Source organism: Eucyclogobius newberryi, unplaced genomic scaffold, assembly GCF_026437365.1.
Source record: "Eucyclogobius newberryi isolate DKJ021-1_F unplaced genomic scaffold, fEucNew1.0.hap1 SCAF_5, whole genome shotgun sequence".
Taxonomy (NCBI): Eukaryota; Metazoa; Chordata; class Actinopteri; order Gobiiformes; family Gobiidae; genus Eucyclogobius; species Eucyclogobius newberryi.
Genome location: NW_027316167.1, coordinates 26121692 through 26147914, shown reverse-complemented (window position 1 = coordinate 26147914; position 26223 = coordinate 26121692). Strand labels below are relative to the sequence as shown.

At 41.4% G+C, this 26223-nt stretch overlaps 1 protein-coding gene across 1 annotated transcript in view; it reads left to right on the top strand.

The window, feature by feature from the left end:
- fto (FTO alpha-ketoglutarate dependent dioxygenase) overlaps positions 1-26223 on the top strand; it is a 104177-nt gene that overhangs the window by 40769 nt on the left and 37185 nt on the right. The window contains exon 8 of the mRNA XM_072465903.1: positions 2998-3122. Coding sequence (XP_072322004.1) covers positions 2998-3122 — 125 coding nt within the window. The remainder of the gene's footprint in view (positions 1-2997; positions 3123-26223) is intronic.

The following is a 26223-nucleotide window of genomic DNA, read 5'->3' as shown; positions in this document are numbered from 1 at the left end:
GTCATGTGATTGGTGATATTGTATATTTGCACTAAAGTGTGAACATAGGATATCAAATTCAACACTTGAACTTAGATAAAATTTGTATCTAAGTTCAAGTGTTGTATTTTATATCCTATCCAAAATCTGCAATTTCCAAATCATATACTATCGATCATAATTATATTGAAAGAAAGGTGCAATTTGAATTGGTTTGCTTGGCATTGTCATTTTTTAAATTGTATTATTATATATTATTTACCTTGTGTGGTGACTCCTGGATCTTGGTTTCCATAACACAAACATCAATTGATTATTAGCTCAGACATGATTAAAATTCCTTGTGTCCACCCATAGTAACCAACAAACTCACAACTTATGAAAATCTAAACATAACCTTCTCTGTGTAGATTTACACTAGATCGATGCATTACGTGACCTTCTTTTCTTGAGGTCCTCTTTGTCCCCTTCTTCACTTCTGCAGCTAAGGTCAGAGGGACATCTGTGGTCGGCACAGGATGAGAAAGGAGGCCGCAGACAGCTATTGTCATCAAGGTGTAAATAGATGGAAAAAAGGAGCTTGATTAGTAATAACACAAACTCAGAGATAAAGGGCTGTGGAGTGGACGGGGCCTGGCCGGACCAGTAAACAACCAGTGGGGAGTCTAAAAGGCCTGGGGATCAGCCCGAGGCTAAACCTGAAGGATTCTCTCAGCACCAGCTCTTTAAACAGAAGGTCATACACATGGTCCGAACACACACGCACAATTGAACTGTTTGGTGTGAATATTCTCACAACACTGGGTTAAAAAACTCAGGACACTTATTTGTTTGCCAATGGTAACTGATTAAAGGATGATTCTGGGTGTTCAGTCATTTTTTTGTTTGATTTTGTCCTTTTGAAGCAGAATCATAAAATCTTGCTTACAGATCTATTCTGTTAATGTTGTTATATTGATTTGATTATTATTATTTGTTCGGGACAGTGGATGTACACACTCATTCATACCAGAATACATGAATGCAAGGTGGGTGAAGTGTCTTACCCAAGGCTACAATGGCAGTACACCTGGCATACTCAATGTTTCATCAGGTTGTTTTGAAAGTGGCCACTGTACAAGGAAACACAAGTGTTTTTTTTAAGTTGCCATGCACATGACATTAAAAAAAAAGTCTGGTATAACAAATTTAACCATGATAACATTAGGCCTTCTTCGAATACCAGGTATGACAATATTCCGGTGTGTCTAGAGTCTCACTATGGTTACCACAAAGTTTTGGATCACCAAAAGCCCAATAGTGCAGGCCACCTTCTTCATTTGGAGACACAAAGGCCATTGACTGTGGAACATGTTGAATGTGGTGCAGTAGGCCTCACACACAAACACAGTTACACAGGCAGCATGGCAGTTCTCTACGCGTGAGCTAGTGGCAGACACTGAACACACTTTATGCTACTTCCTAAGCCTGTCAGTCACCCAGAGAGGACGAGGTTTGATCTAAAGCGAAAGGTACAGTTCTCATAGGGAGTGTATCCAGCCCTGCATACTCCTGGTCACTGTAATCTTTGGTGTCTCTTCAGAGTCAGGTGTAATCAGTCACACGCTGCCACATATTTGAACATTTCCTGTGTGCGGTGGTGGAAGTAAGCGTATTACTCCGTCTGCAAATCAGACCACTCTCCTTCAGAAACACACACAGCCAATCAGACTTATCTTCACATGAATTAAGACAGACAGGTGGATTGTCAGAGAAAAAGATTTAAAAAGAGGAAGAAGAAAGGCCGATCGCTTTTACACAGTGAATTTTTTCCTCTGTTTTGAAAGAGTGCGCATGGGGGGGCGGCGGCGGGGGGCGCAGCGTTGGGGCGGGTGACTGTTAATGGCAAGAAATGAACGCTCTTGACTGGCGGATGTGACAGGAAGAGACTGTTCTTAACAAGGCGTCAGGGTCCGTCATAGCTACACATCCATCACTCCTTAGATGCAGCAAGAAGGAGGAAGGAGGGGGGTGCGTTTAAGGATATTCAGAGGGAAAGAGCTATGTGAAGGGTAGAGAAGAAGACGGAGACAGAGGCGGCGAGGGGAAAAAGAGGGATTTGAGTGTGGCTGACAGCGTTGCATTTAATTTGGACTGCCAGATCCTTTTTCATTTGACTTCCTCTCAACAGCTTATAGAGGCTGGGGAGGACTGGAGGGTAGGGTTTGCCAGGATGTCTCAGATTAGGGCTGATGTGCCACGTCACACTTTAAGCCGGCCTGTAATTCATGTTCAACAGGGGGGATACTCAGACATTACACTGTGCTGTGCAGGACGTGATTAATTGACTCACACTCTAATATTTGGTAATTTGCCCGTCCTCTGATGTGAAACTGACTTCATACTAGACTTACTGTATGTCGCCGTCCCAGGGATGTTATAATAGTCTCCGAGCATGGAAAATCTTTAAAATCCGGATAGAAACTCATGGATGGCAGTCACTTTTAGCATGATCTGAGTGACTTGCTCTCTCCCCTCACAGCAAAAGTTTTCCAGATTTGATTTCCGGTCCAGATATGGTGTTTCTGTTTGGAGTGTGCAAATTTGGCTAAAACTGCTCATGAGCAAACGTATTGCTCAAAACCAGGGCACTGTACAGGCTGGGTGGGTCAAAAGCAGAAGAGTTTTTTCCTGCATTGGGTTCAAAAAAGTACATTTTAACCTTAATAACTTGGGGATGAAGAAAGTTATATTGATTGATGGTTGCTTTAAATGCTTTAAATACAAAATACTAGACATTTGATACATTACATCATACATTAATTTTGCTTGTTCGTTCTTTGATTCTGTAAACCAATTAACATGGGATGTGGAACTGGAAGATGTATCTATTTTCTTGTCTAAAACATAAAATTGCTCTACTTGTGTATTTGAGGATAATCTATTCAGTTGGATCGAGTTGATTCCTATTGTTTATAATATATTCTACTAACATGTCTTAAAACCCATTTATTTAACAAAAAATCCTTTTCTTTTTAGACAAATTTATTTCTGGCTATGGTGGAGGATGATGAAAGAGCAGGGGACAACCGGCGGGACATGGCAGAAACCTTACTGTCGGCCTTGACAGACAGACACCAGCAAAGACAGACATGGAGAGACAGGTAACACATTTTGCCACCTCATTTTCTTTCCACTGGACATTCTGCTGATTAAATGTTTAACAGGCATGAAACAATAATAGCCCCTCTATAAGCATCATCCCAGGTCAGCTCATAAAATAAATTCTCTTGATGCTCATCTAAATTCACATCAAGAAAGTTTAACATACAAGATGCAACTTTTCTAGTGGAGAAATTTTACAGCTGGGCCTGGAATTTTCCACTGAACATGTGTTTTTATCGCTAAAAGATTACCTTTAAACAACATATGAGTGGGGTTACCTACAGATCTGACCTGTACCTTGGCCTGCTGGCGTCACCTGCTTGTCTCCATAGATACGTTTTGTGCCACAATATTAAACCTTCCAGACAAAGCAATCAGTTACAGGGTGCACCTTCAAGGTTTACCCAGGTACAATAGCATAACAATTGTTTGAAAAATAAGGCTTACTGTCCTTAGCATTTAGCTTTTCATGGACACTACAAATAGTGTTGTAGTTCAGCGTTTGTTTGTGGTGGAAGGGCCTGGCAGCTATCACAGCTATCACAACGACACGTGTGTCTTGGATAAGCTTGGTCACTTCCTTCCTCCCAGATAAGGACTGAGAGGGCAAAGATGAGAACATTAGCCATTCGTGCAGATAAAGGAAGACGGGCCTCACACTAACATCCAGTGTTATTTTAGCTGCTCTTTCTCTCAGCAACTCTACCTCAGCCCCAGAAAAAAAGCTCACATAATGAAGTGTATGTAAATCCACATGTTTCACTATCAACAGTTTTGACCTCGGTGTCACATATGCTCACATTGTACAAGAGAGAAAGCTGCATGTGATTAGGGGTGAATGGAGTCTTCTCTTGGACGTACGTGTTATTGTTTGGTTCCATGGCGCCCCACTGTTGTGAGTTGTCACCCTCAGTTGACCCCGTTGCAGTCCATCCAGATGAGTCTTGTAAACACTGTTTTTCCACATACCTTGCTTTGCTGTATGGATGTCCTCTACCACCCCAGCTCTGATGTAGGCCTTGCCCTGATAGTACATTCCAGCTCCAGGTGCTGAAAGCTACAAACCATTGCACCCTATAGACACACACCCTCCTGGTATCTTCCACCACCCACAATGCAATGGTACCCCTACTAGACATGTTTAACCAGAGATGGAGCAGATCCCTCCCTTAGATGCTCCGATGTCCAGAGGAAATGCTGAGTTTGTCAACGGGCAGACAGACGTTTACTCTATCAGCAGTGAAAGACTGATTAGATTAGTTTGGGAGGGGGGCAAATGTCTCACACAATGTGTTTGAACTCCAGCTGCTCCCAATATCTCCCCTCTCCTTTAAACACATGAAATGTCTGGCCAAGCCTCCAGCGTCCCCACTCACAAAGAAGCTGGGGGTCATACTGTCAAGTGGCTGTCAACAGATAGCATTAAACAAAACGAAACACATGGCTATATGCAATGTTAAGTGAGACATACTGATATTGATTAGATGTGTTGAACAGATGATGAGGATTGATCTTTAACTAAGAGATATAAAGTGCCTTCGTTCTTTAGCCAGTTTGTGTTTAGTGTTGGTATGTATAAAGGGATTTGTTTGGATTAGGCAATATTATATGGCTGAATTAAATTTGTATTTCATTTAACTTCAGTGAGATGCATCTAATCCTTTATTTTCATAAAAGCTCTTGAAACATACATTCATTTGCTGATTCATTTTCTCCCTTTTTATAACTGGCATCATAATTAGGTTTCCTTGCAATATGCAACAGGCATGCTTTTATCATTAAACACTCTCTTTGCTATGGTCCTCATTCAGCGATGAAAAAGAAAAAAATAGACGCATGATTGATGACTCTAGCTTACGGCACATAAACATAAACAAGCAGCACTGATTGATTACATTTCTGGTTTACTCTTGTTTCTTAAACACCGGTTAAAGCTGTGCACTGGAACGTGGCTCTGCCTGCTGCTGCTGCTACCTCTGGGGCATTTTAACACTAGCAAGAGCATAGAGGAGAAGAGAAATTGGACCTGTGACCAGTGGTTTTTTTCACTCTGACTTATAGGCACTCAGAATGAGTGATGCTGCAACTCCCTTGCATGCCGCTGTGGTCCATTCATTCAGTCCAACAAAGTTATGAGAGCTTTTTTATTCTTATGAGCTTTTCTGGTAACTGGGTTTTCCTGATGCACGACGCACAGTCTTTGATAGATGCTGCCCTCTGTGTCCCTTTGGTATACGCCTCGTGAGTACCATGGAAATAGATGAATTATTATGTGTGTGGTGATTGGTCTATCGAGTTGAGCCACACAGGAAGTGTGTGGTTCAACCTCCAGCAAACAGACAGTCCATAGCTTTTGTTTTACATGTAAAATAGTCAACACATGAATGTAACCTAGGATGCACTTTTAGTATGTACCCTTTACTCTGCATTTATCAGTTTACAAATAAAGAAATCCCTCAAAAAAGATTCACTAATAAAAGTGAACCCATTCAGGTGCAACATGTGATACATTTTACTTTCCAGAGAACCTGGCTGTAGAGTTGACCTTATTAGCCAGTGAAGCAGCCCCTGCACTGACCATCTAAAAAGCACCAAAAAAGCTTTGCCACAGACGGCGAGCAAACACTGAAAGGAACAGCTGTGAGTTTTGTACTGACCATGCAAACTGCTGTAGGCTTTGTAAGGTCATTATATGATAATGAAAATCATTACAGAATTACATGGGGGTTTAGGACATGAGAGCAGTGGGAAGGGGGGGATGGCCACATTGGGTTTGATAAATGGACTGTGAAGGTGCCCATCTGGCCCTGTATGGCTTTCTTTCAGCTCTTTTATCCACTCCTGTCCTTTACTACCCCTCTTTCATTCCTCTCCACTGTTCTCTAGTGGATGGGTTTTGAAAAGCGGGCCGACCTGTAGTGAAAGATTAACAGAGTGCAAACCCAGCTCACCTCTGTGGAGGAGAAAAGAAGAGCGGGACAGACAGAGATGTTTATGACCCAAAGTGGAGCTTTGTGCTTGGCTTGGCTTGGCTTGGCTTGGCTGAGTGTGTCCCCCAGTGTGGGCCGGTAGGAGAGCAGGCAGCTATTGACCCCTTGACTTAGAAAATGGTTGAACACCCAGGGGGGAGGGGGGGATTCAAGACCTACAGGTATCATTACACAGAGCACAGATTGGTTAGTTTTTAAATGTGACTAGAGTTTGTGAAATATTCTTAGCAGGCATATGGTCACATTATGAAACTGTGGCATGCACTTCAAAGACTTGCTAAATTGTATCCGCAAACTTAAGATAAACTCAAATGTTGGAAGTAGATGTATAAGAATGCCTTGCCAGATCATACTCTTTTATAAAGCGTTAACTTATTCCAAATGGCTGCACAATAGTCTGATTGTTCTTGGAGATCCTTCCCATTTTCCTTACCTAATTGTCTTTTACTGTTGTAGTAATGTCTCTTATAGCTACTTAATAGCTGTACATTGGGTGCATGTGTCGTGCTACATCTGTTGCCTGTGTTTATGACTTTTTCCAGCTTGTTGTGTCTTAGCAAAGGCTTTATTCGAAGACAAAGACAACATCAGCTGACATGGCAGACTGAGCCATTGGACAGGGAGTCAACAGTTGCACTCATCACTCAACTGTCCAGCCTGGCCTTTGACCTGCTTGGCCTCTCTCCCAGCCCGCCTGGCCTTTATGTTTCCTTCTATTGTCATCCTTTCTCGTCCTCACCTGGACAGGGCACGGCTGCACAAAAGACCCAGTCTGTCATCAAAACCCAGGGTCAACAAAGGCCAGTGCGGGCCAGCATGTTTAGGCTGAAGCTAGCATTACCAAGAATGACCCGGCCAATGCTGTCAACTACCAGTTGCACCCCTGTGGAGATGCATAGAGACACGCAGGAAAAAGAGAGACCTTCGCCGCCTTGCATTTCTTTCCGGGGGTGGTGATTATTCTTTTGTGTTGCCGCTGACAGACCCCACGCCCATTCCAGCACATGGGTAGGAGGTCAGCTGTCCCAGATGGGATGGGAAAGATTGTCAGCATCATGTTGTTGATGAAATGTTCAAACATAGACAGAGCACACCCTTGTTTAATGTGCCCTCCAAATCATGACCCATGAACCCCTCTCTTAGACAAGCATCTTTTTACAAAGTAGTTCTGGGTTTAGGCCTGAACTTCTTTCTCACAAACACTGGACACTGGCATGTCTTCTTGCACATTGTCTGTTCTCCTAACAGGTGTATTGTAGAAGTACAAGATAATATTAATGTGTGTTTTAATAATCACTAATGTGTATAATTAGATAATATAAGATTTCAAGTTCAAGCTCTCTGTTTGTCCTCATAAACTTACATATTGTGGGTGGGCAGGTCTGGACATTCAGTCAGCCACGTCCGTGCGATGTAAGGTGTAACCTAAGCTGACAGGTTAATCAGATCACTCAGACAGTGGCCCCACATTTGCCTCTACATCACCCCAACAACTGTCACCCTGTGTTTTGTAAGCAAAGCCTTTTTTGGCCTGCATTGTCTGTTTCTCTTTCCTCGGGGCTTGTTCACAAAAGTGGTAGAAACACCTGTGTGTGGGAGCTGGGACTTTGGTTGTGTATGTTCTTTTTCTTCTGTTCTATCATTTTAACTACCATCAACATCAGTGTGTTTACCCAGTTCAGGACTCTGAACAAGAAAACAAATAAGAACATGTCATCTGTCTCTTTGATCACTGGCCAGCTTGTAATTAGCACAAACTCAGTGGTTAGCCTAAGACAGTGTTGTCTAATTTGTCTGTCTTTATCTAAAACATGTCTGTGTGGTCCTGTGACATGTTCCACAGTGCAATGATATAGCCTGTGTTCCTAGGTGTTTGTCAGGTGTGTTTTTGTGTCTTCTTGATTATAAATTATGAATAACTCTTATCATGCATCCGCCCATATTTAGCAATCAGTCAGTTATGCATGACATTCCGTGACATTCACAGCTGCGTTGACCTCTTTGCTTCCGGGCTGGAACATACTTCCGACTGTGTCTTTCTGTAGGAATGCACTTTGGACTAGACAAATGATTACACTTTTACTTTAACGAGTTGTTCCCATGTAAGAACACACTTGTGCCATGCTTGATTCTCAACATGTAATTAACCATTGAGGTACAAGCTTTTTCTCGTTTTGTGGTTGGGTGTGGGAATGAGAGCCTGGCACAAATCAGTATCACATTCACTCTTAAACTTTCTCATTTTCCTTAAGTGAGTCATGACAGCATCCTATTGGTTACAGGTTTTAATAGATACTTTTAAACATTTCACAGTAAGGACTTGTCAGCGCCACATGGCACTGAGGAGAAAAATAGTGCCATTAAATGTCCCACAAACATTTAAACACACTTGTTGCATTGACAGATGCCCATTAAATGGTGGCTTTCTTAATATGGAAACATGATTTGTGTTTGGAGAAAAACATTGTGGATCCAAGTTTGGGCCTGTTTTACTGCTAAGTCATGAAACAAATTCTTTCTGGTCAAGCTGACACCCCATTGTGCTGATGGAGTAGATGTGGATGCATGATTGAGTGGATGTGAAACAAGCATTACAACTGCAGTGAGGCAATTTTCTTCAATATGCATTATTTGCATAATTATTACAGATATAAAAAAATATGTAACCTTTCTTTAACCTTAGTGTCTCCTTAAGCAAGACACTTAACCCACTTTGCCAATGTCTTTATACTCTGATGTATGAGAATGTGCTTGTTTGTGAGAGTGAAATGAAGCATGTTTATCATGTATGTTCATTAACATGCACAGTTCCGACCAAATAAACAAATTATATACAAGATAACTGGCTATGCTATTAGGTTTACAGAGTGATATGAAGGCCATGAACACAAGGAGTACATGCAAACTCCACACAGGAAATACTGTTTTGCTCTGGAAATAATAGGACCCACAATGCATCAATTCTTAGGATTTTTCATTTACCCTACACAAAAAAACAGGAATACAAAATGAATGGAACAATATTTGGATGAAACAATATATGGGGTATTTAGAAATGTTCTGGGCCTGCATGATGTCTTGTGTATGGATTGCACACAGTCTCCACATGGTTTCTCCTCTGATCATTGTAGCAACCAGTTTGTGGAAGCTAATGCAGCTCCGAATAAATAAATACTTCAATCTTTCATTACACAGCACCTGGTCTACCAGCTACACAGTTGTAACCTCTGCCTAACCTGCCTTAACTTATAACACGCAACTTCCACTTTCTCTTGTGTTAATTATAATCTACACCACTACAACACTTAATTTTATAGCCAGCATATTGTCTTTTCAAGGCTGGCAGGTAGGTCATAAATTATCTTGAAGGTGAGGATGGAAGTTGGAGGAGATAGTTATGAAAATTTCATCTGTCTGCCGTAGCGGCCGCAGCTGCTCCTGTCACCAGGCGTGTGCAGGAGGAATTACACCAGGTCTGTGTGTGTGTGTGTGTGTGTGTACGGGGACATGTGTGAGTACTTACAGTGCGCATGTATATACAGCTCATCTTTGTGTATGGTGACATTCATTTTGCGTGCCCCTTGTGAGTCACCGCTGAGCCCCGTGTGCCGCTGCTTGGCCAGGTAAGACCCACCTGTCAGTGTAGGGAACATCTCTGACTCTTTATGTCACCCTGCGGCCCTTAACTCTGCCCCGAAGCAGGAAGGACCAGGAGGGGGAAATACTCACAGGGCGGTCCCCAAGCTGTCTCTGTTCATTACTGCTACAGAACTGGGACGTGGCCGGCAGGTGGCCAGACCTTTAGCTGCTACCTACTGCGATCATCTGCTACTCCGCTCGGCAGCTGTGCGGGTAGGTGGCTGTTCAACGGGAAAAGCGCAAGACCTAACTTATGAATTTAAGCATGTGCATATTTTATATTTGACCCCACAGTTAGAGTGAATATGTGTCAGATTATTGCCTTAAAGCAGTGGGGCTTTGCATCTTTAAGGTGCTGTGCTTACATATTTACAAATGTAGAAAAAAGTCTACCATAGTGCTGCTGTGGCACTTTCTTGACAGAGCGTATCGCAACTCTTCTCCAACAGACTGCCTTTCGGAATGGCAATTAGCAAGAAAGAAAAACACAGCAAACCCTCAAGACTCTTCCTCACCCCCTTTGTCAATCTCCAGTTTTTCTGAAAATTCTATTAGGGCCAAAGTCCGAAGCTGTTAATTACAAGTCTAACTAGTATGCCTTCTGACAAATGGGATGGTTGCAGCAGTGCTATGGGATAAAAGGAATATCAGCGTTTTTCACTTCCCTGTACAAAGAATGTGTGTGAAATGGGTCATCAATCCCATAGTGATAAATGTCTGCTGGAGTAATGACTCTCTTATCTGTCCAGGATTACTGCAGATATTTGTAATTAGTGTAGCCACACAAGTCCCCGACAGATGTTTTTTAGGCGGCGCCGCATTGAAAGCCTAGTTTGGAACTTCCATGGAATAATAGTGAGTTAGAGCTTTTGTACAGCTCTAGATGTGAATGCAATGCAGAGCTGTGAGACTATTAGAAATGTCTTTATTTTCCATAAGTTGGAGATCCTCCGGTGCTGTGCGGATGGTCTACAATCCTGCTCTTTCACCTTCAGCCCTAGAGGTAGCCACTTCTATGCCAGCGGGAGTGAACGATTCACTTTTAACTTAGATTTCTTCCATTTTGGGCAAAGGAACGTCAGCCGCCCTGAAGTTTCTCTTCCAGATCTCATGAAATCACAATGTGATGTATTCAGCCTGCGGTGTAGCTCTATTCACAATGCAGTTTGACATTATGGAGTCCTGCTCCCCTCTGTGTTCACAGTGCGTCTGTGTAGGCGGTCAACTGGCACTGTGCATTAATAAAGATGTCTTAGTTTGGTCACTCGTTACATCGGCTTAACTGTTTCAAAAATATGTTTTTTTGGTTCAGCCTCTTGCTCATTTCCCCTATTTCCCTATTTTATGTATCCATGGATCTCATGTTGAAGTTGTTTATTTTGGTCATCTTACATATTCTCCAACCCCCAGTGTCAGCTCAAGTCTTCTTATATCCACAGTCTGTTCACCAGTGACAGACGTGTAAGCAGATGCAGCCAGAACTGGTAATGGCAGGTGATTATAAGTGGCACATGTGCCAAACTAATTAAACCCTTGGGTTGACAACAGCATTTGGTAGCACCGGCATCCTGGCATTATTTTTTTAAATGATTAGTATTCTTTATTTCAATTTTATGTTATTTACGTTGACATGAATTATTCACAATCAAAAAGGAGTAGAGAGAAGAAATAATCTAATAAAAATATAATTAATTCAGAAATTTCATACAACAAAAAACACAAGATGGTTCTGAACACATTTTTTGTTTATTTTACATACACATTTTTACATATAAACTGGCCACACTTCAATGATTGAGTATTTTTTCCCCTTGTTTTTTCCTTTAATTATTTAATTCATATGATTTGATTGTTAATGCTTTTTAATGCTCTCTTAGATGGACTGAATCATTCTTACTGCTTTTTTTTGTAATGTAATCAGAGGTTTAATTGTGTTATTGTATGTGTTTCCCCAAACTTCCAGGCAATAAATGAAATAAGGCAAGATCAATGTACTGTATAGATACCTCAATGCATTTTCCTTGACGTTATGTTAGAATGATATATCTTTGCATATTGTTCTTCCTATATTGTTTAGATGAGATTTCCAGTCCAGTTTCTCATCTAGTATCACTCCCAAAAATGTTATTTCCGATACTCATTCAGTGTTTGCTCCATTAATGGACAACTTGATGTCTATATTAGAATAATTGTAGCAGCAAGATTGCAGCCAACAACATAGTATATTTTAGAGCAGGCCACTCTGTCTAATGCAACACCGGCTTGAGTTGAGGTACATTGCACATCCACTTTGACTTTTTTATTATTACGGTCATTTTGTGTGAATAATATACACTTTAAGACGATGCCTTTATTTCCAGTAACCTCTATATAGTTTGAAGAACACAGTCATCATGGCCTCCTTTCTTCTCGTGTCAATCCTCCAGCCAAGACAAGGGCAGCAGGACATAGCTGTGTTTTAGGTCATCCCTTCTCCAGCTGGGGGCTATGACTGTGGGTGCCCCTTGGAGAGGTGAGACCTGAGCGCGGGGGCCAAAGACAGCCGCACCTGCACACACTCTATACATCACACCTGGATGATTGACTGGAAATTCCAGCATACCTGTAGTTCTGTGGAAACTAGTCCGGCTGTAACTGACTTGACAGTTTCATGTGATTACTTAGTGTTGTGAGGGAGTTGTGGCCGGCCCAGGTGCAGTGTGTACATCCTGCCAATATGAGGTTTCATGTGATCGTGTATGTTCTTTTGATTTATTGGCATTAGTGTAGTTAGATATTATCTTCCTTCTTTGTACTGAAAATCATGTTGTGGCACATTTGATACGGTCCCTTCATACATTCCTTGTAGTGCAATTTTCCTTAAGTAATATACTTTTCAGGTTTTGTTGTGAATGCATATTTGTTATGGTGTTAATCTAGTGAGGAGAGAAGTGAAAATCATCTCCTCAAAGGCAGAAGCAAGTGGCTGATGGTGGCTGATATCTGAGGCTTAAAGGATCCTCATTATATTCTATTGCTAGCAGTTTAATACAGTTGACTTGTTCTCTCTGTGTGTAAGTGTGTGCCCGTCTGTGCCAGCGCATGTGTGAAAGAGTCGGCCTTTAGGCGGCTGCGGCGTGTTATCTGTTTTTTCAACCTTGTCATACTAATTACAGTCCATATTTACTTACATTGGCTCTTTGTTTAGTGCCCTCGATAGGCATCTGTGAGCCTCTGCCTGGGCTGTTCTCATTAACAAACTGATGAAATGTGATAGGTCTATCTAATGATGATACTGAGAGATTTCAGAAAAAGAGGTCATGATACAAAAATGTTTTCAGCGTTTTGCCACCAATAGAATTATGTTTGTGTTATCAGCGACTCTGTAATTGCTGTTTGCCAGAGTCGGCTGGTGGGGGAACATACTGATTTCTCCAAAAGAAATGGAAAAGAAGACCAGATCGAAACAGGATTAAACATTTCATTTGGACTCAATTTTGAATAGTCACAGTTAGGATTATGCAATGTAACACACTGTCAGAATTACAATGTGTACATGGCAAATTGTTTATCACAGTCCTTAATGTGGGCTGATCTGTAACACTATATTGTTGCTAAAATAAACAAGACAAGCTACTACTACGCAGCTACATTTGGTTGTTTCGTGGCTTGTGATGAAAAGACTAACTTTATTGGTTAATTTAAGTGGTTGGAGCAGAATACTGTTTTATTATACACAACCTTTAACATTTTCAATAGCTAGTGAACAGAGCAAGAAGCGTTATAAGAATACACAGCGGGGTGAGCATGCTAAATCACAGGTTAGCTGAGTGTTTTGTATGTAGTGGGTGGCAGGCTGCTCAGGAGTTTCAATGCTTTTATACAAGACTGAGTGACTGATTTCCAGACACTGAGCGCAGCGCACCCTGAATGGGTAAATGGCATTTATTCAGCCGGTTAGTCTGGGAAAACATATGGTGCCATTTGGAGGCCCAGACTGGTGCACGCTGTTCTCCTGTAATTAGACTGGCCCAGCAGAGCAGCTACATAAGTGCTTCATGATAACTGCCCTACTGTTAGCCTACAGTGCTGCCACCCAACCCTGGCGCACCACATTACACATCCTGTTAACACACTGTTCGACACCAGCCGACACCAGTGACACCGCAGCCCTGGCAGCCACACGTACGGCAGCTTTACGTGTCAATGCAGTGACTTTACCATACTGCTCTTGTCAGGTAGAAGTGTGTATATAGTATTGTTGTTGCGATAGCCTCGGAACATAAGAACATGCTTATAGTATGAATGAGTAAGTTTTATTTATGAAAGCACTTTTTCACACATGCAAATCCCAATGTACTTTGCAGGTAGCAGGTACGCTAAAATACAAAACAGCATGCTAGCAATGTTTAAATACATTGAATAAATAAGGGAACAACCAATGTGCTATGCGTTTTAATCACTACATATCACATGACTATTGGTTATATTACTAAATAACAAAGTGTAACTTTATAATTTGAGGAAGGAAAGCATTTCATATGGTTTGACTGTTTCAATCTTCTATTTACTGGAAGTCACTGAATTCTTAAAAAACTGTACTCTTGTAGATTCTATGCCAATATTTACTTGGTGTCAATCCATTTTGCACACCCAGTTAGCCATTGTGGTCTTGAGATACATAAATATGTATAAATGCACCAGACTTGTGTTGTGCATGACAGCAGCGTGTCCGTTCATTGTAAATAGCTGCTTAGTAAAAGGCTGGAATATGTTGTTCTTTCTTTTTCATTGTCTCTGCTGTTTTCTTTTGTGATGACTCCCCACCCTCCTTTCATCAGGATGCGGGCAGCAGATTGTGGGTCGAAGGCATGGCTTGTGTTGGCAGGGCTGTGGGAGTGTCAGCTGGGCTGTTGTCCCGTTAGGGGAGGATACAGGCTGGCAGCCCGGCGGGAAGGCCCTGTTAAAGACACTCTGCTGGGAACCAGACTGAGCCAGCGCCTGGCCCAAAACCCACACACACACCCACATATGTACGGATCATCTCCAGGAGGGACCACTCAAGACTGTAGTGGGGGTCTGCATAGGCCTACAATAAAGACATTTCCTTCCTCATTTATAAAACCTGACACCAGCAGTCTGTCCTCTTCTTCCCCTCATCAACATCCTTCACTAGAATTACAGACATGCATATGCTCATGGCCATATTGTAAAAGGATGATTGAACGGGAAAGTCAGTGGGGGACATTTTGCTGACCTCTATGTATGCGTTGAGTGCTTTACAACGTATTTCAGGTTCCCAGCTTCGATTACTTTCCCCCTGTAATATATCAAAGTGTTTGTTGCTTTTACTGTATTACGTCGTATGTAACTACTCAAATTACTTCACAGACAAATTCACAAAAACACAGACAAGATGGAGAAAGAGTAACATCCTAAACCATCCAATCCACTACCTCTATTATTATGTCTAAATTTGTATTATTTTTTTCTTTCTAATCATCCACAAACTGAGCCCAAAACAATTTATCCGTGCAAAGTGACAATCCATACCACCGTAGCGCAGAATATTCGTTATTAAACCCAACACGACTTGTATTTTTATAACATTATGTGACTTTATAAACAATTTAAATAGCCCTAGGCAAAACTGGGACATTTAAGAACAGAGCAAGTAACACATTTCCCAACACGGCCCTGTGCACTGCCTCCGCCTCCACCACACGCAGAGGGAAATTACAGGGCTAACACTCTGTAGTACAAACCACGTGTGTCCAGATTGGAGCTGTCTTTGTGGCATGCTATTCTCTTGTTGTCTGTTTAGCAAGTACAGCATGCCAGAGCGCTGCCAAATTTGCATATGACGCCATGTATATTTCAGCAGCGTTTAAGACACACATCACCAGCAGTGAATTATGCATGGGGCCCGGTACAATGGCGATGCTTGTCTTCTGCACTTGCGAAAGAAAATTGAACTGTGTTTTCCTCTGCTCGTGACGCTCAAGGCCCGCGGCCCCATTAAAGTACACAGCAGAGGCAGCTTCTAAATGGACCTGTGGTGTACATCGAATTCCCCACGAACAAAGAAGGCGCGGTGCAGGGAAAGACATCCGACAGGTTCTGACTTCGACATAACGGGATTCACAGCCGCTCCAAAGTGACTTTTCGTGGTGCTGTTGAGGTACCCGTGTATAGGCCACACTACTGTCTCTTTCTACGTGAATATGGATTGTGTTTGTTAAATGCGGTGCAATGTCACAGATGAGTGACTGAATAATTTACAGTTGGCTTGTCTCACAAAATGATCCAAACCATGTGTATGAATTGTGGGAGGTATTGGAGTATTGCAGTAAACACCACTCTAAAAAGTGCTTATGCATTATAGAGGCGGCTTTTTGAACAGGTTTCTTATATGCAAATGGCCCACAGCAAAGACTAGAATGAATTAACTCTGTTTAGTGTAGGTTTAAATTGTAATATAATGACTGTTTAATTTACAAGAAGAGGAAAAATTGCATTTATGATAATCTCCCTCGATAATTGTATGTCAATGATTCTCAAAAAAGTATTACGTATTTTACATTTCAAGTATCTTTTCATCGAGGAAAATCTTTCAATACCAAATAGGCGTGTCACAATATCTGATTTTTCTGTCATATATTTTTACAGAAAAGAATATCATGATAATAAATAATATTGAAACAACTTTATACCACTGGCACAATAACCCAGAATAATCAAGTAAATACACAATATCATCCACACTTAAGCAGTTAGTTAGTATCTACAGTATAATGAGTCATACAAGTTATTTATTTTACTATTTACAGCTCATATTCATATGATATTGTACTACTATCACATGAAAAAATATCCTGCAATTAATAAATATTGATCCTCAAAAATATTGTTCCAGCTATCATTTAGTGAACTATAGTAAATTATCAGGACAGGCTTTATACCATATCACTATACTATGTAAACTATGTAAACTAAATTCTAGAATACCTCTAATAATAATTAATTACTGACATTACTGACTATATAATTATATAATGTGTTTCTAAATCAGACTTACTACTAGTAAAAGCAATAATACTAGGTCTATACTAAACCTAGATGGTCTACTACATTTCACATTCAAAGCACTAAAGGAATAAAACAATATTCTAAAACATAAATGTATATTACTATGCACCGACCCAATCTCTATATTTATCTCTCTTCGGGTTCTCGGGTCATTTTGTGTTGTCTCTTCCTGTCACCAAAGCAATGGACAGTGCATGTCGTCGAGGTGGGCAGTCCAAAGCCGCCTGCCCCGCTGCCCCGCTGCCCTCTGCCTCTTTCTCTTTGCCACACCTTGACACAGACACACTTGTGACAATCCCCATTTGGGACTGCCCTTGTGCCACCCAACATGCTATTTATAGGCCCCATTTTAGCCACCTCCACATGGTAAATGACGATAAGCCGTGGCTGTAATAAACAATCTCGTAAACAGCTCTGGAGCTCAGCCCTTAATGGCCTAAGGGGCTTGTAAGATCTTTATAACACATTTATTACCACTTTAATGGCCTATAGAAGCCGTGAGCCATAACATAAGGGGAACACTAATTTAATTCCCTGACATATATTGCCTTTATGTTATCTTTAGGTTTAGGATATTTTGCCAACTCGACTTCTTTCATCGCTATTTCTTGTTTGGGATCCTTTCTAATGCATTGTGACACCAAACACAACTCAGCTCGCACAGTTTCGCTTCAATTATTCCGCCACTTGCTATTCCGAGTCTGGTAAGAGAAGAGGAGAAAACATTACTTTGTTAGCCAAAAGCACACATCGGCTCAGAACAGACGAAAGGGCCAGCATGGGGAATAGAGATATTTGATGTTGAATCTCCCCCTATTTACAGTAGGATGCCTGAATAAACGTGTTCTGAAGCTGGAAGGCAGCATTATGACCCATAACCCCAAGGTATTTGAAATGGAACAGCGGGACTTACTTTGAAAAAGAATAGGAGATGTGCTCTGGGCTCAGTGTTTATACCTTGATGTGATTTGGACTGAAATATGAAAAAAAAAGCCTGCATCTGTTCTTCCCTTTTTGTCCGTGGCTGAAAATTGTGCACATTTTAGCACAGCGAACCCATTCACGTATAGTACACTGCTGGCACCAGTTTTGAGAAGGAAGTATTTTCTTTGTTATCGCCCAAAAGCTCACTGAAAAAAACTTTGTGTCCCTTTAATGTTAACTTAATATAGAGTTACTCACTTTTCTTGTCATCTCAGATTCGACACCCGAGCCAGATTTGTCTTACACTATCGGCACATTTAGCTAAGATTAAATTTGAACACTCTAATAGGACAGACTAGATTGTTTTTTTCACTAAAGGTACAGCTTTTTCATCTTAGACGTGCCCTTTCCGCAACATTTTCCCATTATGTTTTATTAAACTAACTCTTGGGCCTAGATATCTATTTCCACTTGCTGCGCCTCCTTTCTCCAAATAGCAATTTCATCCCTTCCTCAATTATTCTTATGTCTGAAAAGAAGCACGATATCAATCTTTTATGTTTTGGAAAAAGGAAAAAAAAAAAAAAAATGGATCTGATGAGTGCCATTTGCTGGACCTCCTGCTTGACAGAAATGGTGAACCTGGCATGGAAGAGAAACACAAAATTGCTAAGTAAATCAATACGGGGCCCAGTATTGTTATGGGGTTCCCCTTTCAAAAGAATATAATTTGTTCGCCTTATGTTTTTGATCTCTTACTGTTCTCGTGCCATTCCAGTCACAGTTGTTATCATAGTTGCTGTTGTTTGTATGTTATTTTAGCTTCTTTCCCAAGTAGCTATTTTGCAATCCGGACAAAAAGTACAATTAAGGAGCCATCTGTTTCCAATGGTCCTAACCTCAGACAGATGGAGTTTGTCTATTGAAGCCATATATACCCAAGTCTCTGGCAGGTTTGATGCTTCGGTAATGAACCTGCTAAATACGCTACCAGTCTGATTTCATCAACGCAGACCTTAGACATGCTTTAAAGTATCTTTTTACTAAGTTCATTTAACGCACTTAGCCTCAGCGGGCTTCCAGTAAAATACTTGTTCATACCTATTTTCGTACTTTGGAAATTTTTACTCCACACTGTCCGGCTAAATCAAATCTTGTTAGTTAGCGTTTGGTGCAATGGTGAATCTGTTCCTACTTTGAAGAAACCACTGCAACTTTGGAACAGTCATGATATTTGTCAGATGACTTCACTTTCAAACTCTTCACATTAAGCTTCAAACCGCTGACCCTGTGCTGGCTCAATTATGACTGTCAGAGGGAATCTCAGCAAACACATCACGCTGATCCCTTACGCGCTCTGCATGTGTCTAAAGAGCTAAACTACTGGTACAAAGCAAGCCTTATGCTTCCTGCCTGATCCTACTTTGCTCTGGTCTGCTACCATACTGCCACATTTTCTGCTCTACAAGATGAACCAAGACAGGGCCCTACATAGCCAGAAGAGATAGAGCACTTTGTCAAACTGTACTGTAATGTTACATGTTTCTCAGTGATGTAAGTAACAAAGTACACATGTAAAAGTACTGTATGATATTTAGGTATGTAGTTGAAAGGTCTTTCTGTACGGCTTGAAGGGTTATTTTTTGCAGATTCATGGTGACATCCTGCTTAAATGTTCTGAATTCAAGCTCGAGGTTTGAGCAAACAAGAATATACCATATTTTCCGGACTATAAGTTCATAGTTTTGGCCGGGGTGCGACTTATACTTACATTTATACTTATACTCTGGAGCGACTTATTTGTGATATTATTTGTTATTTTCACACTTGTAACTGCATTTCATACTCCAGTGCAACTTATATATTATATGTGTATATGTTTTTTTTCTTCTCTATTATGCATTTTTTGGCTGGTGCGACGTATAGTCCGGAAAATACGGTAAATGTAAAATTCACCAGAAAAATGAAAAATTACCAAATTGAACACTTTAGCAGTTCTCAAAACCTGTTTGAAACGCTTTTACTTTTTACTCTTGAAGTTTTTAAATGTTTTTTTCTTACATTTTTGAGTATCTTTGCTCCTGTTGCTGTTCTTTCACTTAAGTAAGTGAGTACCTCTGAGGACTTTTAATACAACAGTTAAAGTGTCATTTAATGTAGATATTATACTACCATCCTGAATAATTTTGTTTCATGACTTTTACTTTGCCATTCAGTTGTTCCTTTTGCCAAAATTAACCAGTCACATTGTTGTTTCACACATTTTTACTCCAGATGCCCGTTCATTTAAAACCAGCCATTGGAGTGAGCTATCAGGTGAAATTATGTGATCTATGGGAACAATGATAGTAGATGCTTTTGTGGTTACATGGATGCTAAATGCCAGTACACACTGTGGCTATGGACTCATGTATTCTATACACTATATTTACTGTTGTAGCGATAAAGACTATTGTCAGTGGCTGCCTTAGCTTTTGATGGTGACAACGGTTACAACGTAATGACAATGTTCTGTTAAAACCTTGTCAATTGAATCGCACAATTTTTGAAACACAGAAACCAGCCTGAGGGCCATGACCAGAACTCGCCTAATATGGGAGAGTTGAGCTGCTTTGAACTGTGGTGTTTTTTGATAACTACTTGGTATGCTTCCTGGAGGATAACCTGTGGGCTTGGCTTCCCAGGCTTTAATCCCTTTGATTAAGTGCCAGGGCAAGATAGCCCAGCACTCAATAGGCCCTTTACCTTCCTAATATCCCTGCTGTCCAGGCCATGAAAGCACCAATGTTCCGAACTTTGAGTGGTAGGATTTTGAGAACTCCTTTTGACTCCTCTGCACGTAGTTGTTTTATAGTTTGGGCCAATAACCTCCTTCCTGTGTGAGCTCTTCCCTTCCCTTGCCCTGTGTTAGGTCAAGGTGTCCTCTGTTCGTTTGCCATGTTTATGCATTATTATGATTCATAGCAGCACACCATTCCATGGCACAATAGAGCTCCTCTTCTTGGTGCAGCTGAGGAATGGGACTCTGGCCTTGGCTCTGGTGAAAACGGAAGGGACAGTCAGTCGGTCACATCTTAAACATGTATTTCAATAGTTCCTTTTATGTTACTGAAGTTCCTCATTATTTAGGTACAACGTTGGCATAGGCATTTGTTGTCTATTTATTGAGTCAGTTTGCAATCTCTGTAAGCTAGTGTTTGTAGGCCCATTGCTTTGGTCCACATTAAAAAGAGACAATAAAATTAAGGGATGCGCATCATTTAAATTACAATATTTCTCATAGAATAAGTGTTTAATAACCTGTCCTTCTTTTGATGGTCCTGTACAGCCATTTAGGTCCCTGTCCTAAGCTTGAATCTGATGCTATTCCTATCTCTTTCTCTGTGTTATGATTGTTACAAACTGAAAATCATAGGGTGTTTTTGCATAATTATCAATGAGCTCCAATTTCTGTTGCCCCATGTCCCACCACATTCAACAATGTGTTCCTCTTTTCTTTTCTTTTTTTTTTACAATTTGCGGTGGTCACCCTAGGGATTAATGTAGAACCAGTTTTAATAGATCATTAAATACATGTTCTTTTATCAGTGTATTATGCATTTAAAGCGATTTTTAGTCTGCTACCTCCATAAAATATAATTGTTTTCTGGAACTACTTTTTCCCCCTTTTTATTGTAAACCACCATAACCTTTGAATCTTGAAGTTGTTTAGTAAATACAGAACAAACCTCAAACTTGAAATGTCTCCTGATGCGTACAATGATTGGCTCAAGGTTTCGTAAGAAAAGCTTTTGTTATGCATTTTGTCACAGCTAAACACAGACAACCACGAGATTTAGATGCAGATTGAAAACACTCTAAAATTGGCTGACCTCCTCCATGCACTCTGTACCTTGTGTGCTCCCACTGTGGAGATATGAGGGCACTCTGACATACTTCTGAGGCCTCTTGTGCTGTTTCTCATGGCTAACTTCTGCCTACTGTGAACTCCCCAGCACACTGACACGCACACGCACAAACACATGCACTGTATATACTCAAAACCAGGCAGATGTGAGCAATCCAATCTCCCTCAACACCACAATTATGCTATGATAAATATTGTTGAGAATCACAGCTGCTTTTAGTTACTCATCAAATTCAAAGTAGTAGCTTTCAAGAAGATATGAGACAAAATGATTGGTTTTGTGTTGCATGTGTACTGGTTACAAAGGTATAGGCCACATTTAATGCTGAAATCACGCAGTAGTGTGAGTGAGTAGAGTGTATTTGCATATATTTTGCTTGTTGGTATTTTTATTTTTGAGAAGGGGTTGGAGGGTGAGGGTATTTAGGGCATAAATAAGCACATGTCACGGCCTTTTAACATTCCCTTATGTGTGAATCTTTCTCCTCAGCCATGCCTTGCCCTCAGCAGGCCCAGCTCAGTTCTTCTGATAGCCATGAAGGGATTTGGGCTGGATGGGAAGACCCTGACTGGGCTGATTGCTTTGAATGCACTGGCTAAAGCTGCCTTTGAAAGCATGGCGCTGATGAGCGTCTTCTCAAGAGCTAGTGTAGTCACTGCCTCTGGGAGGGACCCTAACTAATACTGCAGCATCAAATATACAGGAAGAGGCTGGGATCACCAGACACCCCCAGCGATACCCGCTCATGCATGCATATGGATCTCCACTGATTTGGCAACTCAGAAGTACTCCATGAAACTTTCTCCAACTGATGTTTGCAGACTAAGTCGAGTCCAGATGACCCTCTAATACAATAATCTGAGTCCACAACAGGTAGTAGCACAATTAATTCCATGGAACAACCACATTTTAAAATAAACTCTGCTTGGTAGGGAACATGGGCTTGCTTGTTTTGTTCGCAGTTTCACCTTGTCCTTTTGCTCTCATAAAACACCTTGAACATGAGAGAAGACAAATTACAGCTTCGAACGCAGGTGTCCTGATGTGTTTTTTCTTCACAGCCGACCCCCAGGGTACATTAGCTGTGTTACACAGGACTGCCTATGACATGGGAGCTGTCACTGTGGGCCCCTGGGGCCCAGACTGCTGCTCTTTAACAGGGTGGCCTTCTTTGGTTGATAGCCTGTCGCCCTAAGCTTCAAGCTCTGAACTCGGGCTAGGTCTGCACTCTACACCTCTGACCTCAAACTCTGTTACCTCTTGACTTTGCCATCAGCTCATTTTTTTGGATCTGGTATGTCCTCAATTAGCATTCACATAGGTACACGGACACAACAGACTAATGCTTGTTACGCTGATTAGAACAAGTTTAAACAAGTGGACATCTGCTTTACTTTTTTCTTAGCTAAAGTACAAGGAAAATCCCCTGCCAGTCTGTGGAGTCGATGGTACGCTTCCACGTAATCTATAGCTTCATGCAAAACAAGTGAATGTGTATGAAGAGAAGGACAGGGCAGAGAAAGGGGTTAACAACCCATTTGTACTAAATCTCAGAAAAGGTAACTTGTAACATGTAACAGCATCAGTGCAGAGTGAAGGGAGAATGTTGCAGCTCAACATATTCAGGTCAGGTTCATGACTATTCAAACAGTCATAGGAACAATAGAGCAAAGATGCGAGGCAGAGAAATGGGCAATCATGGCAGGGGGAGATTTGGTGGTGCATGCGACATGCCAGGCTCAATTTTCTATTGCAGTTTATGATTTTTCATGGTCATGGCTCCCCTGCCTCCTTTTCAAAATAATCGCCTGTCGGTTCTTGCAATTCAGGCCCTCTTTCATTTCAGAGGTTTGTTTTTGAAAAGGTTACTATTATAGCCAAATGGTTTATGTGCTTCTCTAAACATGGCAGGGCATTAGTGTGGGCTCCGGTTTCAGGGTCTGGCTCCTAATGAGAGACACAATCACACAAAGGGAAAGACGGATTAGCCGCACTACACCAGACCCAACCTGTGGTCTACCTCTTGAAACATAACCACGCTCCTTCATGCTTCATTTTCCCACTTTTTTCTCACTCATTTGTTTCCCTTACCTCTTGTCATGACTTTTTACTTTGAAAGTTAAGTTGATCAAAGTTGATATTGCAGCTGTACAGATCTGCAAATAAATAGATTAACACCAGGGCCAAGTCTGGCCTGACAGCTTGCATGGATAGCACGCACGGCTCAAGAATACTTAGTGTCTTCTGAAATGGGCTATGAGATTCTGTCTTCAGGAACTTTGACTGAGCCACATATGGAACTTTTGGATCCAGTACGTGTATGCATAGATTATGACATTGTGTAGGTTTTTACTGAATGAGAATGGCATCATGAGATACATTTTTATGGTATCTGATGCAGGTAACATTGGAGGGTGTTAGGGTAGAACTGCCCTACACCAAGTCTCAGTAGAAGTTTAAAAAGTTGTTCCTGTGAAGCCAAAGTGCAGGTGAAGTTTAGTGTGTGACCTGCCAGTGGGGCCGCTGCTGTAGTCCTGTACTGGTGCTGCAAAGGACACAGAGTAACAGTAAAGGAGCTGGAGTCAGGGAGCAGGCTCCTGCCACTGCACACTTCAGTCTCCCAGCAGTGGCCAATATGATTTATGGAGGAGTCTCCATGTTGTAGGATTCTGAGGAGGATCACTCACTTGTGCTGGAGAAGAGAGAGTAGCCTCTGTCCCTGGTGCTCCTTTGCACACACCTATCTTTGCTCTTCTTATTTCAATTTCTGTTTATAGTCTTGACGGATTATAAAAAAAGCAATACTGCATGGATACCTTCCCTTTCCCCCTTCTGTTATTTTCTTTTTTTCAAAGTGAGTGATTGTTAAACAGTTTATGTATTCTCTTTCTGCCTGTGTGTTTATTGGAGCTAGTGAATTAGGTTTGAATCCATCACCGGAGGTTGTGTTTGAAACTTGAAAGGAAGCCCCCAACAGCAGCGGCCCCCACCTTCACTCTCATCTTTTCTCACTCTTTCTTTCATTCTATCTATCGCTCCCTCACACTCTCTGCGTTAGCACAGTTGTCACACAGTGGCGCTGCTATCTGCACATTATTAGTTATTACTTTATCGGCTCCCAAAGCTGTCAGAAGACACCCTTCTGGAATAAACGGCAGGCATAAGCCATCAGTCCTCATTACACTAGACTCGCATGCAGTTTACACTCGGCTGTCTTGTGTGTGTGTTTGTGCTGCTGACAGGGCTGCTCACACGTGAACACCTTTGAGGGACTGCGTTCACACATATGAACGGGGCAGGCCTAATGTGCCACATGATAAAAGTATCTACTCGCGGCCTTATGTACACATTTGAAGAGAGCTATGGCGCATGTTTTTCATGCTTAGTTGCTTGCCTCTCCAAGCCACTAGGAGGCAGGTACAACACTGACAGACTGTGGGACAGCTTGAGTCTTGTTGAGCACACAGGTGTGAGGTAAAGCCCCTAGAGGCACACCTGGGATCCAACAGGGCCCAGCAAGTCAGACTGTGTGAGATACAATCAACACAGACTTCACATGGGCTGGAAAAAAGAAAGTTGAGTGGAGAGGGTTATAAAATTAAAAAAGAAGCACATCAACATAATGAATTATGTTTTGATTCAAGCTTTGCGTATTTTGCCTGAGGTGGCTGTCATGAACAGATGTACAAGTCAGGTTCTCATCATTACTGTTAGCATTACGCTATGAAGATTGTGCAAATCAGACCTCCTGCACTGACATGCCTGTGGATCCTTATTACCCAGCCCCGATGCCGGCAACTAACCTTCCCACCGTTTGATCTAGCAAAGTGGCCACATTAGCACTGACTAATTCCCTCGACTGTGGCTTTGGAGACAGCGCACGTTCCACCAGCCTGTTTTAACACTGTGATTATGATGGTTAAATGAAATCTTTAATCCTTGAAGAAGCAACATGTCCCAACCACTCTTGTCAATCTGAGCTGCGTGGTTCGTATTGTGCCGCAGGAAAACAAATCACATAGGCCTTTTTTTTTTTTTTCTTCATTGCGTTGATGTTTTATTTGGACTTTGGGAGAAGATCCAAGGATGTCACTTTTCTGCACCACAACCCATCCCATTTTTCACAATAGTAATAGTCAGTTATCAACGTCTCCAATGACAGACAAGCGTTTGGAGTCACATTTGATTGCTCCTTTTTTATTTATATTATCATTTCAGATGCGGGCGATGTTTGCACAGCCTCAATTTTGAAGCCTTTGATCAATCCTTATTGCATTGTACGTTTCTGGAGAACGTACAGTATGCCGGTTGCTTCAGTATTTTTGTAGAGGACACAAACTTTAGCTGAGCAGGATTAGAATTGACAAAGCTTGCGAGTGTTTGAAGGACCACATTCGTTCTTCTTGGTGTGCTCTCATTTGTCTCCCCCCCCCGCATTATCACGTGAACACAGAAGTGGAGATAGCCAGCAGCAACAGGAAGGCTTTGCTAAGTTGCTCTTGGATAGTGCGCTTCCATTTCACATAGCTTTCAATACAATTATGCTAACTTTTTCCTGTGCGTATGGGAAC